This window comes from Caretta caretta, chromosome 9 (genome assembly GCF_965140235.1).
Source record: "Caretta caretta isolate rCarCar2 chromosome 9, rCarCar1.hap1, whole genome shotgun sequence".
Classification (NCBI taxonomy): Eukaryota; Metazoa; Chordata; order Testudines; family Cheloniidae; genus Caretta; species Caretta caretta.
Window position 1 is genome coordinate 54,083,856 of NC_134214.1, and position 18,185 is coordinate 54,102,040.

The window sequence follows — 18,185 nt, forward strand, 5'->3', positions numbered from 1 at the left end:
AGCCCTCAGCGTTCACAAGCAAGTGGCGATAGCCTTCTGGAAGCTTGCAATGCCAGACAGCTACCAGTCAGTCGGGAATCAATTTGGAGTGGGCAAATCTACTGTGGGGGCTGCTGTGATCCAAGCAGCCAATGCAATCACTGAGCTGCTGCTATCAAGGGTAGTGACTCTGGGAAATGTGCAGGTTATAGTGGATGGCTTTGCTGCAATGGGATTCCCTAATTGTGGTGAGGTGATAGTCTGACCGCATATCCCTATCTTGGGACCGGACCACCAAGCAGCCAGTACATAAACCGCAAGGGGTACTTTTCAATGGTGCTGCAAGCACTGATGGATCACAAGGGACATTTCACCGACATCAGCATGGGATGGCTGGGAAAGGTACATGATGCTCACATCTTCAGGAACTCTGGTCTGTTTGAACAGCTGCAGGAAGAGCCTTACTTCCCAGACCAGAAAATAACTGTTGGAGATGTTGAAATGCCTATAGTTATCCTTGGGAACCCAGCTTACCCCTTAATGCCATGGCTCATGAAGCCATACACAGGCACCCTGGACAGTAGTCAGGAGCTGTTCAACTATAGGCTGAGCAAGTGCAGAATGGTGGTAGAATGTGCATTTGGACATTTAAAAGTGCGCTGCTGCAGTTTACTGACTTGGTTAGACCTCAGCTAAACCAATATTCCCATTGTTATTGCTGCTTGCTGTGTGCTCCACAATATCTGTGAGAGTAAGGGGGAGACGTTTATGGCAGGGTGGGAGGTTGAGGCAAATTGCCTGGTCACTGATTACATGCAGCCAGACACCAGGACGATTAGAAGAGCACAGCAGGGCGCGCTGCGCATCAGAGAAGCTTTGAAAACCAGTTTCATGACTTGCCAGGCTAAGGTGTGATAGTTCTGTTTGTTTCTCCTTGCTGAAAACCCACCCCCTTGGTTCACTCTACTTCCCTGTAAGCCAACCGCCCTCCCGCCTTTGATCACCGCTTGCAGAGCCAATAAAGTCACTGTTGTTTCAAAATCATGCATTCTTTATTAATTCGTCACACAAATAGGGGGATAACTGCCAAGGTAGCCCGGGAGGGGTGGGAGAGAAGGGAAGCACCGGGTGGGGTGGTGGATGAGGGGAGGAGGGAAGGACAAGGCCCCACTGCACTTCAAAACTTATTGAATGCCAGCCTTCTGTTGCTTGGGCAGTCCTCTGGGAGTGGTTGGGTGCCCAGAGGGGCCCCCCACACACGTTCTTGGGCATCTGGGTGAGGAGGCTATGGGACTTGGGGAGGAGGACGGGTGGTTACACAGGGGCTGCAGCACCTGCTGCCTTTCCTGCAACTCCACCAGACACCAGAGAATATCAGTTTGATCCTCCAGTAGCCTCAGCATTGCATCCTGCTTCCTTTCATCTTGCTCCCACCACCTCTCGTCTCGCTCATCCCTCCTGTCCTCATGTTCATTTTCTGTTTTCCTGGACTCTGCCATTGTTCACCTCCACACATTCTGCTGAGCTCTTTCAGTGCAGGAGGCCTGCATGAGCTCAGAGAACACTTCATAGAGAGTGCATTTTTTTCGCCTTCTTATCTGCGCTAGCCTCTGGGACGGAGATGATAGGGTGAGCGTTAAAACATTTGCAGCTACGGGAGGAAAAAAAGGGAGGGTAGTATTTTAAAAGACACATTTTAGAGAACAATGGGTAGACTCTTTCACGGTGAACCGAGCTGTTAACATTACATATCACATGTGCTTTCGGTACAAGATCGCATTTTGCCTCTTATATTGAGGGCCTGGCAGTTTGGTGTGAGAGATCACACACGCAGGGCCGGGCAACAGAATTCAGCTTGCAGGCAGCCATGGTAAGCCACAGTCTTTCGGTTTCTTCAACCTTCATAACATGTGGGAATGGTTTCAAACAGCAACACCCGTTGAGTTGGCCATTTAAAAGGAGGGGCTGTGGTTTTCGGGTTAAACACAGGAAACCCCCCCCCCCCAATTCTCTGGGATGCTCGCTCTCGTGAGGATAACACAGAGAGATAAAAACGGATGTTGCTTGAATGCCAGCACACACCGGGATCATACGCTGCCGAGCATTGTTATGCAATGATTCCAGACTACATGCTGCTGGCGTGCTGTGGTAAAGTGTCCTACCATGGAGGATGGAATAAGGCTGCCCTCCCCAGAAACCTTTTGCAAAGGCTTTGGGAGTACCTCCAGGAGAGCTTCACAGAGATGTCCCTGGAGGATTTCCGTTCTATCCCCAGACATGTTAACAGACTTTTCCAGTAGCTGTACTAGCCGCGAATGCATCCCAAGTCTTCAGGGCAAATTCCACCATTAAACACGCTTGCTTTTAAACCGTGTATTATATTTACAAAAGTACACTCACCAGAGGTGCCTTTTCCATCTTCATGGTCCAGGAGCCTGCCTTGGGAGGGTTGGGAGGGTATTGGCTCCAGGGTGATAAACAGTTCCTGGCTGTCGGGGAGAACGGTTTCTCCACTTGCCTGCTGTGTGCTATCCTCCTCCTCATCATCATCTTCCTCGTCCCCAAAATCCTCATCCCTATTGCATGAGACTCCCCCCTTGCAGGTGTCCCCTACAAGGTGTACCCTACAAGGTGGGTAGAAAGCTGGCTAGATTGTCGGGCTCAACGGGTAGTGATAAATGGCTCCATATCTAGTTGGCAGCCGGTATCAAGTGGAGTACCCCAAGGGTCGGTCCTGGGGCCGGTTTTGTTCAATATCTTCATAAATGATCTGGAGGATGGTGTGGATTGCACTCTCAGCAAATTTGCGGATGATACTAAACTGGGAGGAGTGGTAGATACGCTGGAGGGGAGGGATAGGATACAGAAAGACCTAGACAAATTGGAGGATTGGGCCAAAAGAAATCTGATGAGGTTCAATAAGGATAAGTGCAGGGTCCTGCACTTAGGACGGAAGAACCCAATGCACAGCTACAGACTAGGGACCGAATGGCTAGGCAGCAGTTCTGCGGAAAAGGACCTAGGGGTGACAGTGGACGAGAAGCTGGATATGAGTCAGCAGTGTGCCCTTGTTGCCAAGAAGGCCAATGGCATTTTGGGATGTATAAGTAGGGGCATAGCGAGCAGATCGAGGGACGTGATCGTTCCCCTCTATTCGACATTGGTGAGGCCTCATCTGGAGTACTGTGTCCACTTTTGGGCCCCACACTACAAGAAGGATGTGGATAAATTGGAAAGAGTCCAGCGAAGGGCAACAAAAATGATTAGGGGACTGGAACACATGAGTTATGAGGAGAGGCTGAGGGAGCTGGGATTGTTTAGCCTGCAGAAGAGAAGAATGAGGGAGGATTTGATAGCTGCTTTCAACTACCTGAAAGGGGGTTCCAAAGAGGATGGCTCTAGACTGTTCTCAATGGTAGCAGATGACAGAACGAGGAGTAATGGTCTCAAGTTGCAGTGGGGGAGGTTTAGATTGGATATTAGGAAAAACTTTTTCACTAAGAGGGTGGTGAAACACTGGAATGCGTTACCTAGGGAGGTGGTAGAATCTCCTTCCTTAGAGGTTTTTAAGGTCAGGCTTGACAAAGCCCTGGCTGGGATGATTTAACTGGGAATTGGTCCTGCTTTGAGCAGGGGGTTGGACTAGATGACCTTCTGGGGTCCCTTCCAACCCTGATATTCTATGATTCTATGATTCTATGTGTCCACAGACAGGGATGGGGTAGTGGTAGGGGCCACTCCCCATAATTGCATGCAGCTCATCACAGAAGCATATCCGGGGCTGTGACCCAGAGTGGCTGTTTGCCTCTGGTTTTTTGGTAGGCTTGCCTGAGCTCCTTAATTTTCACACAGCACTGCTGCAGGTCCCAGTTGTAGCCTCTGTCCATCATGCCCTTGGAGATTTTTGCAAATATTTTGGCATTTTGTCTTTTGGAACGGAGTTCTGATAGCACGGATTTGTCTCCCCATACAGCAATCAGATCCAGTACCTCCTGTTCGGTTTGCGATTCTGGGACTGCATGGTCACCTGTGCTGCTGAGCTTGCCACACTGACCAAACAGGAAATGAAATTCAAAATTTCCCCAGGGCTTTTCCTGTGTACCTGGCTAGTGCATCGGAGTTGAAAGTGCTGTCCAGAGCTGTCACAGTGGAGCACTCTGGGATAGCTCCCGCAGGCCAATTCTGTCGACCTGTGTCCACACTACCCCAAATTCGACCTGGCGATGTCGATTTCGGCGCTAATCCCCTCGTACAGAAATCGATTTTAAGAGCCCTTTAAGTCGACAAAAATGGCTTCGTCGTTTGGACGGGTGCAGGGTTAAATCGATCTAACGCTGCTAAATTCCACCTAAACTCGTAGTGTAGACCAGAGCTAGGCACGACTTCACAAGCAACATTAAAGCGCTGCCCACCTCCACGAGGGGCGTAGCTACCAGTGCTAGGAGCACGGGTCCCTGCGCTGGTGCACTGTCTATATTGGCACGTTACTGCACTGAAACTTGCAGCGTTCAGGGGGGTGTTTTTTCACACTCCCGAGCAAGAAAGTTGCAGTGCTGTAAAGGGCCAGTGTAGACAAGCCCCATGTCCTGTGTAGGACCTTAGCACATGGAGGAATATGTTCATTTATTGCTCAGATAGCTCTTTTAGAAGAGGCTTCCTTTTAGAAACCCGCACGTGAGCACCTGTGTAGCTGATAGACAAGCGTGGCTCCATTCAGAGCTTTTCCACTTGCTTGGATAAAAGATTTGCTTTGTAATCTTCTATAAAAGTGTCTTTGCCTAAAGGAATGTGCTGTCAGATGGATAAATATTACTCCACTTTATTCCTTTTAAAAAAAGTTGTTACTGCAAACAGAAAGCAAAGAATGGAGGTTATCATTTTCCAATTCAGGTGCCTGTCTGGAAGATGCTTTAGTTAAACACAACTTATTGGGCTCAGTGCAGGAGGAACTGGGTTACATTCTATGACCTTTGTTATATAGGAGGTCTGACTAGATGATCTAAAACTGTCCCTTTTGGACCAAAAATCTCTGATTCTAACACTAGGCACCTGAATAAGAATGGCCTGATGCTTTAGTATACGCTATCTTCTAGCTAGCTATAGCATTCAGAAGAATCCTTCTTGATGGGCAAGTTATTCCACAAGTTTCATTTGCATTTGCTTTTTTAAAACAAGTTCCTTGATCTTCTGTAGCTTAAACTGGTCTGAAAATGATCATTCTCCTCCACATGCAAAATTTAAAAGAAATTAAACCCTTTTGTCTTTGAAATATTTTTTCCCACTTAAATGGAAAATATCTAAAGAAACCTTTTCCCTGGGGAAAAAAAGGTTTGAATGAAACTTGTTAACTGGTTTCTCCTATTGCTGTATAAAAGACTCATACAAACAACCGAGGAAATTGACTGTTCGTGGGAGGCAGCAGCATGCTCTGTGCCAACTGCTCTCAAATTCAACAGTAACTATTCCTTCTCTCATCTCTTTCATGTCTAGGACTTTAAGAGGAGACTTGTAACCATAGTAAGGAAGGGGGAGGGGGGAAATCAGACAGCAGCGTGATTATTAAGTTCTGTCCCTTTAACTGTAGTTCTGTCATCATCAGTTTCACATTTTCCAACGGAGACAGTTCCACCAGGAAGTTTCGGCTCTTGGCACTGAAGAATTAACATTGAAGTTCCTGGCTTTTGTCAGTTTGTGTAACATTATTTAGCCATCCATTTAGCATCTCCCTCCATTCCCTGCCTCCCACCATAACCCTCAATGCAGATGACAGCCTGGGTGTTGTAATTGATATATAGCTATGGCATTTTGTAGATTTCCATGCTGTCTAGGTATGTGCAGTTATCCTTTTGTGCTGCTGCAGTTGTTTTTTACAATGGATGTTAATGTTGGGGAAGGTTTGACTTCCTGTGGAGCAGCTGCAACACAACCTGAGAGGCTTGGGGCGGTGGAGGGGGTGGGGTGGGGTGGGGAGAAAGGGAGCGCTGGAGGCATTTGGAAGAAAACTCATTGTCCAAAATGAGTAATAAACAGTCTTGTACTGGCCTGCTGGGTGACTTCGGGCTGGTCACTTGACCTCCCTGGGCTCCTATTTCTCCTCCCATTTTTTGTCTGTTTCAGTTGTAAGATCAACGGGGTGGTCCACACTGAAAACTTACATCAGCATGGCTGCGTCTCTTGGGGATGTGAAAGATCCGCACCTCAAGAGACCGAAGTAAGGTGCCCTAACCCCACTGGAAGATTTCTTCCATCACCCTAGCTACTGCCTCTCGGGGAGGTGGATTAGCTGCAGTGATGGGAAAACCCCTCCCATTGTTGTACTGTCTCCGCTGAAGCACTGCAGCAGCACCACTGTAGCGTGTTAAGGGTAGACAAAACCTACAGGTCTGTCTTCCCTGCACAGTTAAGCTGGGCTCTGACTCGGGTGTTGCCCCTACATGCAAATTTCTGCTTTTCATAGGATTTTATTTTAAGCTTTAACAGGCTTAATTTAAGTAATTACGGACTCAGAGCGAACTAAGTTTTGACAGGGGCTGATGGAGATCTGCCTGGGGGGAATTTGAAGAGAAGGGAATTTCGCTGGGGGAACCCGGGGGGGGGGGGGGGTTTACAGGACTTGAGGTTGACAGCTGCGTGGTTAGATGTTCGGCTGTGTGTGTGTATTTTTTGTGTTCTTCCTGTGTGCTGCCCCTGCTCTGAGCAGACAGGTGGCATAGCAGACTTCGAGCAAACTGTCCAATGACCACAAGATGTCAGGGTACGAAGGCACCATGCCAGGTTTATTGTCGACAAAGCACGCTAGTAGTATCCCGCAGACTCTAGTGGATCTCTAATACATGTATGCCCAGAACAAATGACCAGCTCAGTGACTGGCGGGACTTTCCGTTCCTCCCTAGGCTAGACAAAGACGCTTCCTCTGAGATACATTTTTATACCCCCATACAAACAAGTTATGTACTGCACCTCTGACATAGTTACTGCCCCCTGACGTGGCTAGTTATTACCCACCTTGTACATGTTGGTTTGATTAAAACATCTCTATTACACACTGTTATCCTGACCTTATCTTTTAGGAGAGGTTAGTGTGTTTCTATTACCCTTGGGAAATGTTTTTGTACCATCCTTGATATCGGGATATTTTGGTACCACTTGATATTGGGCAGGGGTAGCAGGTTTGTATAATTTTTGGTGGTGCCCAGAATGGGTCCAAGTCCCACCCCTCCTCGCCCCCCACCTGCCTAAGGCTCTGGGAGGGAGTTTGGGTGGTGGCTGCAGGCTCTGGGCTGGGGCAAGGGCACTGGGGTGCAGGAGGGGGTGAGGTGCTTGACCACTGAAAGCAACCCACAAACCTCTCTGGCAGCAGCTCCCAGGCGGGCGGGGGGGGGGGGGTAGGATCTCCACACACTGCTGCCCCCAGGCACTGCCCCCATAGCTCCCATTGGCCATTTTGCACCGCTGTACAGCTCTCCTACACATCACAGCTCACCCATATGGCTAAGACCAAATGAAAATAGCTTCTCTCTGACAGCAGCACTCATGGATAGTGCCAGCAGGATGGAAAGACACATCACGGCTTGGCTAGGAGCTACACGCTCTGAGCATCTACAGGGCTTTTGCCCTCCTGGTCGTAGCAGAGTTCTGCACACACTTCGCTCCCCCCTAAATCACACACTTCATGGGCAGTTGCTTAATCCAAGCAATTAGCCTGGTTATTAAAAACAGAATGGAAATTTGTGGCATTTCTTTCCATCTTCACCCTGTCTGCTGCTCAGCTAGGTGAACTGCCCAAGGACCAGCAGTATAAATTCCCAGGACACCCTGAGCCCATCTTGTCCATCTCCTGAAAGCAGTCGTGATTTGAAACCACCTCTTCCAGCCAGCTCGACAGGGACAAAGTGAGTGCAGTGCCCTTTTCCCCCAACAGCTGGGTGGGGCTTGGGAATAGCATTAAGGTGACTGCACTGGGAAAATGCCAAGCCATGGTCTCCATCCCCTGAATCTCATCTGCTGGCTAGTCAGGGAACAGGGCTTTCCATTGTCTCTTATAGCACTTCCTGGCTTCTAGCATGGAGGAGGGGTAACCACTAGTTAAGTTTGCAGCGTTCCCCTAAGCAGCTAGTTCACATAATAGCCTACTACTGCTGACAGCAGAGACTTGCTTTTTGGGAGCTGCGGGGTGTAGCCCTGCTGATGGTCTGTGGTGAGGGTCATTACTGATACACCCTATGACCCTTCATTCCTGGCAGGCCAGAGGAGACTTTCCCCATACCTCACCCCTGGGGAAAGGAGAACTTTCTCCAGCCTGATGCAGGGGAAGATGTGATGATGTTAAACCGCTGCTTGGCTGCTGGGCCGTCCCTCTTCCAGAACCAATTCCTCCCTGCACCACAGACTTAGCAAAGTAATTAGTTAGCAAGTAATGCACTGTGGAGGAGGAAGAGACCAATTAGCAGCCCCAGGAGAAGTCTGCCATAGCCCCTGCTTTAATTAAGCAGGCCACTCATGGAAGTACGGCCACACTGACAGAAACCGAAGAGTCCCAACCTTAGGATGCCCAGGGAAAGTTTGCCTTAAATGTGCACTAAGTGCAGCTGATTTGAAGGGAGCCAAAGTGAGGCTGCAGTTGGGGAGAGAAGGGCAGGAGCTTGCTTATCTTTACTGAAGCAGCACCCCTCCAGTCCCTCCTGCCTATGATCACAGAGCGGTGCACCAGCCTTATGGGTGGAAGGGCCTATGGAGGGCACCAAGCTAAGGAACATCTCTACTCCCAGACCGGCAGGAGGCAGGGCAGGTGTCTCTGCAGGACACGACAGGAAACTGAGCAGCAACAGCAGGTTCCCTGTGCTGGCTCAGTGGAACGAAGTCACGGGGCTGGGATGTGCCACGGCACAGACGCAGCTGTAAGGCCACTGCTAAGGCACCAGGGCTCAGAGACACAAGTAAGGCCGTATCTCTAGGGAGGTTAAGCTGGTGTGACCAAAAGCAGTTTAATAATGCCAGTTAAGCAGTGGACGGACAGACATGAAGTGCATGGAAACACACCAAATTTGATTTAAGCCTCACTTAATGATTTAGCATAAGTTGATTTCTTACTGAATTCAGCTCAATCAATAGGAGCCAGGTTTGCCCCGGTTTCACAACACTGAGCCAGAACAAATCTTGTGAAATTTGTTGTGAGGGCAACAAGCCTTCCAATAACCGACATTCAGAGAAATGCCCCTGGCTCAAGGGCTATTTAGTGCCCTATTATTACGGAGCTGCCACATTCTGCCTGGCTTAGCCCAGTTGGTGGGCCTGGTGAAAAGAGAAGCCAGGAAAGGACAGCAACAGATGGCTGCTTGCAGCACTGAATGAGGACTGAGAACATAGAGCCAAACTTCTTTATTTAAGTGACCACATTTACCGAGAATAATTTAAAAGCAAACACAGGCTCCTAGGTCCTGGGGCTTCCCAAGAGGAAGGCTGCTAGTAGCAAAGGGGAAAAAAAGCATAAGTTCTTCATTCCTTGCTTCAGCATTGCAGGTACAGACTGACCAGATCAGACCCTTGCCCTGGCTAACTAAATTCAAAATGTGACTGGTGACCAGTACCTCTAGCAACTTTCTGCTGCTGAAAAGTTTATGCTTGGAAATTGAAGAGTGCAACATACTTAACACAAAAATCATTTGTGAGCCTTTGGGCTTGTGACATGAGCATCCTGCTTCGCTTCTCTCTAGGCCCAGGGACAGGTTTTAAAATCAGAGCAGCCTGGGAAGGACCTGTCTCCCAAAGAGGCGTTGGAAAGTATACTGTCTTAGCATTCCCAACTCAAAGAGGGAGCCGTGGGAAGGGGTAGGGGGGTGTTTGGGCTGGGGAGGGTGGAGGGGGAAGCAAAGGAGGGGTAGTTCAGCATGCCACCCCCTCACTCCTCCACTTACACTAAGTGTTAGCAGTATATTTAATCCTCCCAACTGCTGCTACAGGGAACAGGGCTGGTCACACAGTTTTAAGAGAGATTCATCTAGTCCCACAGGTTTGGCAGTTTTGGATGCAAAGACCAGCTCAGACATTCACTTCTCTTCAAGAAAAGATGCTGTTTGCAAACAAACACCTGGCTCCAATTGACGGGAGTAGCACAAGTCAATCTGCTCTTGCTGCATAGCTTTATACACGCATTAGTGCTAAGGACAGCAGAGTGTACAGATGTCAGAGAGAAGACTATGTGGATACAGAATGTAACCTTTGATAGAAGATACGCCATGGTGTATTGCTTGACATGGCAAGAAGGGGCCCACAGAGAACATCAGGCTGAAAGGAGGGGAGGGAACAAGATTTACCAGGAGCAAAGTTCAAATACTGAATTCTTACCAACATAGCCAAGAAGAGGACCAGCCACCACCTCCCTCCCACCCTCTAGACCAAGAGAGCGGCTGGGTTATAGATAATGCCAAATCCGGCCACAAAAAAAACGCAGCAACGGCATTTCCCGGGTACCAGCAGCTGCTCTCTTCAGCAGATACAGTGTGGAGGAAATAATCAGCAGACCACAAGCCTATTGCCTGGGAGACAAAAAAGCAGCAGGTGGCCTCTGGTCAGCGAGCACCTCTTTGCAGAGAAGATTCCTATTAAGGAAGCAGAGGCAGGATGAGCAGTCCAGCATCACAAAGGATTCCCTCAGTGAGCTCTGCGGGAAGACTCCACTGGAGGCACAGACAATGCTCACTGCCAGAGCCCCCACTGGGAGTGAAGGAAACTGTTGGAAAAGGTCACCAAGAGGATGCGTTATCTCCTCAGCCAGCCCATTAAAACCACCACTTCCTCCCCCATCCCCTTCTGCTGCTAACACCCTGCTGGCTTGTTTGCGGAATCACTCCCAAGGTCAGTCAGTTCACTCTTTCCACCTTTGGAAAGAGCTCTTAGACCAGATCCAACATGTGCTAAAGTAGGACTCCGACAGGTCCTGGACCAGACCCCAATGGGCTGAGTACATCCGCAGGAAGAAGCAGACTGCTACAGAATTGTTCCTTTGCAAAATTAAGCATCATACATGTAACACACAACAGGGCACCGCATCTGGGAACCACAACAGATCCCTTGGCTTTAAACATTACAGGGGACAAACATGTAACAAGTGCTGAGAAACTTTCAATGCTTTCCCCTTTGTCATCAAGAACCTTCATCAGAAACACCTATACTGGAATGACTGCTCCCACTCAGGTCAGTAAACTGATCTTCTTAGGCCCTCTGTGCAGGTATTCCTGGCTCCTATGACAATCACTGTCTATCTGTAAACAACAAAAAACGCCTTTAAAAGTCAACCCCTACCTCTCTCTTTTTATGGCCTTGTCCAACTGAAGTGACAACACAATTCATTCTAGGACAATCCTGATGTCAAACTCTGCTTACGACATCACTGAGTCAGAGGGGCATGTAGATCCCACATAGGGACAGTTCTGTTCTTCAAACCTCTTACTAATGTGCTGAACTGAGTGAGCCCACTTGGGTACGTTTGCAAGAAGAGGGCCTAACCGAAAGACTGGGAGACAAAACACAGGCGAAACATGCACCTGAATGGGGTTTTAATACATATTATTTGTGCGAGACCGCTGCAATTCTAGACCCTGCCCCAGTTAAAGATCAAGGGTGAACTCCTGGCCCATGAAGTCAATGGCAAAGCTCCCACTGACTTCAAAAGGAGCCAGGATTTCACCAGGAGATTAGGGCACCATCACATAAGATAGGCAGCCAAGGCTCTATATGAGACACACCATCTAGCTAGTCAGGTTCACTTCCAATTGCTCTGGTTTCCGTTCCCTCAGTATGGGTGCTGCACTCCTGATGCTAAAGGCACAGGTGGCTCCAGAGCACAACCTGAGCACCAGCAAGCTGCTGTTCTGTCTCAAGAAAAAACAGAGCTGAAGCTGGGGCATGTCTACGTGGAGAGAGGTGAATCCAGCACTCAGGCTGGAGCCCCACAGGGGAAGGAGAACTGGGTTATATTCAGACCCAGGCATACAGGCCTCCCAGAAGTTTAACCTCGACCGACCATTTGTGTTACAAATACTATTGTGTGCATTTATGAAGATCACATTATAGAACGGTACACCACTGAGAAGTCATGTACAGGAATGCATGAGTTTTCTTAGCATTGTGCACTCTGCAGAAGCGAATCAGCACCAAAGACTGGGCGAGAGCCAAACAGAACAGCAGCCCCCATTTACACAACGATCATCAACCACCTTTACTATCCGGGCCAGATTTTCCAAGAGTTCAGCAACCACTTAGGCATCCAGATGAAAGTGGCCAGATCATGAGACATGCTCAGCACCCTCCAGCCCCTACTATGCATATCTGACAATCTGGTCACTTCCATATCGGTGCTTAGGGGTGCTGAGCACATCTGACAATCTGGCTGTGTGTTCCTTTTGAAAAGGAGGTGGGAAGGGGGGAAATAGCGGGATGCTGGCCAACACCCATGAAAGCAGCTTTAGTACATTCCATAGCAGGCAGGGATTTCCCAGTAGCATGTGCAATTGGACATTTTAGCTGTGGCAGCACAAAGATCACAAACTCACTGTGCCCAAATCACAGAGGACAGGAATGGGAGAAGAAATCAGATGCCATGAGTAGGGAGGTTAGTAACGACCATGGGCACGAGGGCCAAGATGCCAAGGTAAAGCAGGAGCAGCTGCACAGTCCAATCTTGAAATAATTTCTGCTATCCAAACATAACCTTCCCATCTTTTGGAGGCTGCCTGGGACAACCAGAGGCTCCTTACCCCAACTCTCTGCAGCTCAAGCACTAGGGGCAGCCTCCCAGAAGGGGAGCATGGGATAGGAATAGGAAGGACTGCAACTGACTGAAATCACAGTGGCAAATATGTTCATAGGTTGATTAAAACCCAGCCCAGTGCAGGTAACAGTGGATTTACTGCCAGCGCATACCTGAAGTTCTTTCCACAGCAAGATTACATTTTGGGCCCCACCCCTTCCCATCGGTACTTTCCCATCAGATGCTAAGTGCCTTTACCATTAGTTTCCCCTTTGCTAGTTTCTGCGTCCACCCCTAACCCCCTCTGCTTTCAGGCAATCCTGGCCAGCCATTTCTCCAAGTCATCAATATCAGCACTGCCTTCCTCTGCCTTGCTGCCCCTGGCGCTGCATTCCACCAGCTCCACCTTCATGGGCAGCTGTGAGAAGTCAAACTCCTTGCCCTTCTTCCCCAGCTGAGCAGTCCCACTGGAGGTCGAGCCGTCCAAGGTGCTGGGGGCAGCTGAGCGAGTCACTCGCAAGGTGTTGCTGTTTTGCAGGAGAGAAAATAGAAAACATTATAAACTGGGGAGAGACCGAGCCTCCTTCATGCAACGGGTCTACCAGTGGAACAGTAAACACCAGCGCTGACAAACCTTCCTCACCCAACAATGCAGCTTGGGGAGTGGTGCATTTAGTACTGAGCTACTAGCTAGTCTGGTGAACAAGAAAACCCACACACGTGCACTGGTTTAACAAGAAGTCAAAAGGAGCAGGTAGGCGGGGAGACTGTGTGTCTAGCATCCAGCTACTCTGCCCACCTGTTATGATGCTCATGCCACAGAATAGTCTCTTCAGGGCACTGGGGGTCTACAGGGGTGTGAAAATGGGACATGGAGCTTTTAAGCTGATGCTACTGGCTAACCTCCAGCCTAGGCTGGCAGGGACCAAAAGGTCCCGTTTAATGGCTGTTCAGCGAGTGCAATGAACTATTGGGCTCTAGCTAGTTCCTAGCTGGCTGAAGAGGCCTGAGAAATGGCCTGCCCATTGATTGGCAGAGGGGATCCCTCCAAAGCAGCGTGGAGCTTCATGGAGGAGCACTGCTGGGGAGCTTGCCATACCCGCCGTGTGGACTGATTCCCTTCACACGACTATCACATTGCATGAACATTATGGTTCCTTTTAAAACCAGTGACAAAGTCGGGGAAAGTAATCTCTCAGGCAGCACATACTAGTGAACAGTAGGCCATTCACACGCCAGCTGCCCCCATCAGGGATTCTGGGTGAAACTTGTACAGTTTCAATTTGCAAAGTCCCCAATTCCTGAAATTACCTCCCTCTCTTCTGTGAAAATCTGCCCTTCAGCAGAGTATGTCTTGCTGCACCCTTCCCAGTCTGTGTACAGAGCATTATTCTGATGTGGGAGTCCTTCGCCTGCAGCCGAGGAGAGAGCCTGGCCCCTTGTTATAATTATCAAATTCAAAATTTACCGCAGCCAGTATTTGGCAACCTTTGTTTGAAAGCGTGAGATTCAAAAGGAAGCTGAATTTAAACTTCCCCCCATAAACTGGAATTCTCCTACAGGAGATGGGGAGTGAACAAGAAAAAGCCTGATGCGATTTCACATTTAGACAGCCCCGGGCAAAGTGTCGAGAATGGACAGGGGTTAATAATTTATGTGCCCGTAGACTTCGGCTCCGACAGCATCAGCCAGGTTCATACTATTTCCCTTCCCCCTCACGCTACAAGCACCTGGAGAAAACGAAGGTTTTTAAAGTATATTTGAACAAAGGAATTGCACTTAGCTCCCCAGATCCTGCCTGGCCCAAGAATTCAGCGGCCTTGGCAAAAGCCCTGACACCTGCTGACACCAGTGTGCTTCGGGGCCACAGGCAACGCTGCCTTTAGAACACAGCAATAGCACCAGGCTGGATCTAAATGACCTACCCGTTCCAACTCCAGAAACTGGCAACACCTTCTAAAGCACCTTCTCCTGGGAAGCCATGATTTCCTCACTAGCCTTGCTCCATGCTTCAGTGCACCTCCCCATCCTTCTGGTAGAAGCGATATCGCTTTAAAAAGCCCCGCTGCCAGCCCCGTGTAACACAAATCTCGTTATCCAGCAATGCAATTAGCCTGCCAAGAGCAGAGCCTGATACTAACTAAGAAGATTACCAAGGGATAATTAGGGGAGTGGAATTACCCCTGCCCTTATTCAGATGTGGATTAGCAGAGTCAGCCATTCAGAGATCTGATCATTCCTCAGCAAAAATATGCTAATCTAATGCAAATAAGGAACCTAGTGAGTTCTGCAGATGGCGCTGGATTTAATTCCAGTGCTAAAAAAAATAAAATCCAGAGACTCACATGAAAAGCTGGAGAGAGGGGAAGGATGGACAGAGAGAGAAATACAAAGACGACACCAGAGTAGGGCAGAAAGACAGTGCACCTGGCCAAAACAGAGTAGAGCACCACAACCACACTGCTTGACATGCTGGATATCTGGGACTCTCTGAAAAATTACTGCAGCAACACTGTAAAAAAAATGGATGAGCTAAGGGCTGGAGGGTGTTGTTCCTGGCTCTGACTCAGTCTGCCTGGGTGACCTTGGGCTAGTCACTTAACCACCCCATGCCTCAGTTGCCCACCTGTAACACTGAGAGGACAATCCTTCTTTCCTCTGACCTTGTGTGCCTGCATTGCCTACTTAGGCTATAATCTCTTTGGAGAAGGGACTGTCTCTTGCTTCATGCGGGTACAGCACCTGGCACAAAAGACCTTTTCCGTAACTGGTGTTCGAGATGTGTTGCTCATGTCTATTCCACAATAGGTGTGCGTGCTCGCCACGTGCACCGGTGCCAGAAGTTTTCCCCCCTAGCAGTGGGGGGGGGGGGGGGGGAGGCGCCTCCCACAACCCCTGGAGTGGTGCCTGCCTGGCGCAGTATAAGGGGAGCTGCCCGCTCCCCCCACCCTCAGTTCCTTCTTGCCGGACAACTCCGACAGAGGCGAAGGAGGGTGGGATGTGGAATAGACATGAGCAACATATCTCGAAGAACACCAGTTATGGAAAAGGTAATTGTCTTTTCTTCGAGTGATTGCTCACGTGTATTCCACAATAGGTGATTCCAAGCTATATCTGTTGGAGGTGGGTAGGCATCACAAGTTCCCAGGACGGAGGACAGCCCTGCCAAACCCGGCATCATCCCTGGTTTGGGGGATGATAGCATAGTGTGAGGTAAACATGTGAACCGAAGACCATGTGGTGGCCCTACAAATGTCCTAGATGGGGATGTGGGCCACGAAGGCAGCCGACGAGGCCTGCGCCCAAGTCAAGTGTGCCCTCACAATGGATGGCGGGGGGGACACCCGCCAGCTCGAAACGGATGCACAAAGTGATCCGATTGGAAAGCCGTTGAGTGGAAATCGGCTGGCCCCTTGCGCACTCAGCCAAGGCAACGAACAGCTGCAAGAACCTTCTGAATGGCTTGGTCCACTAGAGGTAGAAAACCAGAGCCCACCGCACACAGAGCGTGTGGAGATGGCGCTCCTCACTGGGTGCGAGAGGCTTGGGGCAGAGGATGGGTAGAAAAAATGTCCTGACCCATGTGGTAGGTGGAGACCACCTTCGAGAGGAACGCAGGGTGTGCGCGGAGCTGGACCTTGTCCTCATAGAAGACAGTGTATGGCGGCTTGGAGGTCAGGGCCCTGAGCTCCGAGACTCACCTGACCGACGTGATTGCAACCAGGAAGGCCACCTTCCATGAGAGGTGAGACCAGGAGCACGTGGCCAGTGGTTCAAATGGGGGCCCCCGTGAGACGAGCCAATGCCAGGTTTAGGTCCCACTGTGGGACCGGGGGGGGCGGGGGCCCTAGAATATGGAAAAAGACAGTCCAAACCCTTAAGGAACCGGCCAGTCATCGCATGGGAAAATACCGTGTGCCTTTGCACCGGCAGATGGAAGGAAGATATGGCTGCCAGGTGCACCTTGACTGACGAGGGCACCAGGCCCTGAGCCCTCAGGAGGAGAAGGTAATCAAGGATAAACTGGATCGGGGCGGCCACAGGGGAGGCACCCTGGTCCACCACCCACCTAGAAAACCGGGACTACTTCGCCAAATAAGCGCAGCGAGGAGAGCTGTCTACTTTCGAGGAGGACGCGCTGAACCTGTTCTGAGCACGACCTTTCCTCTCCACCTAACCAGTGAGCAGTCACAGCCATGAGGTGAAGAGCCGCTAGGTTGGGATGGAGGAGGCAGCCCTGGTCCTGAGAGAGCAGGCAAGCGGCAACGGCCACGGCGGAGCTACCGCCAGGGCCTTGAGGGTCCCATACCAATGCTGCCTGGGTCATGCCGGGGCAATCAGAAGGACCCGGGCCTTGTCCGTCTATCTTCTCCAGGACTCTGCTGACTGGAGGGAATGGGGGAAAGGTGCAGAGAAGCCGGCCTGACCAGGACAGGATAAAGGCATTGGAGATAGCACCCCTCCCCAGGCACCCCCTAGAGCAGAACTGGGGGCATCACTGGTTCTGCCGAGTCACAAATAGGTCCACCTGGGGAGTTCCCCACCTTCGGCAGAGCCGGTGAGCCTTTTCCGGGTGGAGGGACCACTTGTGCTGAGAGCAAAAGTCCCTGCTCAAGCGATTCGCCCTCTTGTTCTGGGCGCCTGGTAGGTGGAAGACCTTCAGGTGGATGTCGTGGGCTACACAGAAGTCCCATAGCTTGAGGTCTTCGTGGCAGAGGATCGGGCCCCGCCTTGCCTGTTGATATAGAACATAGAGGCCGTGCTGTCCGTGAGGACCCCGACTATCTTGACCTCTAGGTGCAAGCGGAAGGCCTTGCATGCCAGCCGTACTGCCCTGAGCTCCTCGACGTTTATATGTAGGGTCAGATCTTGAGCCGACCACAGGCATTCAGTCTGAAAGTTCCCCACATGGGCCCTCCAACCCAGGTCTGACGCATCGGACACCAGCTCCAATGACGGGGCCCTGTCCCTGAACGGGACCCCTTGGAGCATGTTGTTTGGGGCAGATCACCACCGTAGGGAGGTGATCACAGAGTCTGGCATGGTGAGGACCTTGTCCATCCTGTCTGTGGCCTGGGAGAACTTCGAGGCCAACCAGAGCCGGAGGGGCCTCATCCCGAGTCTGGCATGACGGACCACATGCGTGCATGCCAACATGTGACCCAAGAGCTGCAGGCAAACCCTGGCTGTCGTCACCAGGAACCTTGTGACCGAGTTGATGAGACCTTTCAGGGTCTCGAATCTGTCTGGCAGGAAAGAGGACCTGGCCAACGCTGCATCCAGGAGTGCCTGATAAACTCTATGCGTTGGACCAGAACTAACGTGGACTTGGTGTTGTTTATCAACAGGCCCAAGGCGGTGCATGTGGACAGGAGGAGTGCCATGTGATCCCTCACCTGCGACAGGAAGGTGCCTTTGACAAGCCAATCGTCCAAATAGGGAAATATCTGGACTCCCC

The 18,185-nt window shown here is 50.3% G+C and overlaps 1 protein-coding gene across 1 annotated transcript in view; it reads right to left on the minus strand.

Moving 5' to 3' along the window:
• Positions 1-6,728: 6,728 nt before the first annotated feature.
• The window catches only part of LOC125642807 (ovotransferrin), a 72,789-nt gene continuing 61,332 nt past the window's right edge, over positions 6,729-18,185 (minus strand). The window contains exon 25 of the mRNA XM_048864616.2: positions 6,729-13,254. Within this exon, the coding sequence (XP_048720573.2) occupies positions 13,038-13,254 (217 nt within the window). The 3' untranslated portion in view covers positions 6,729-13,037. The remainder of the gene's footprint in view (positions 13,255-18,185) is intronic.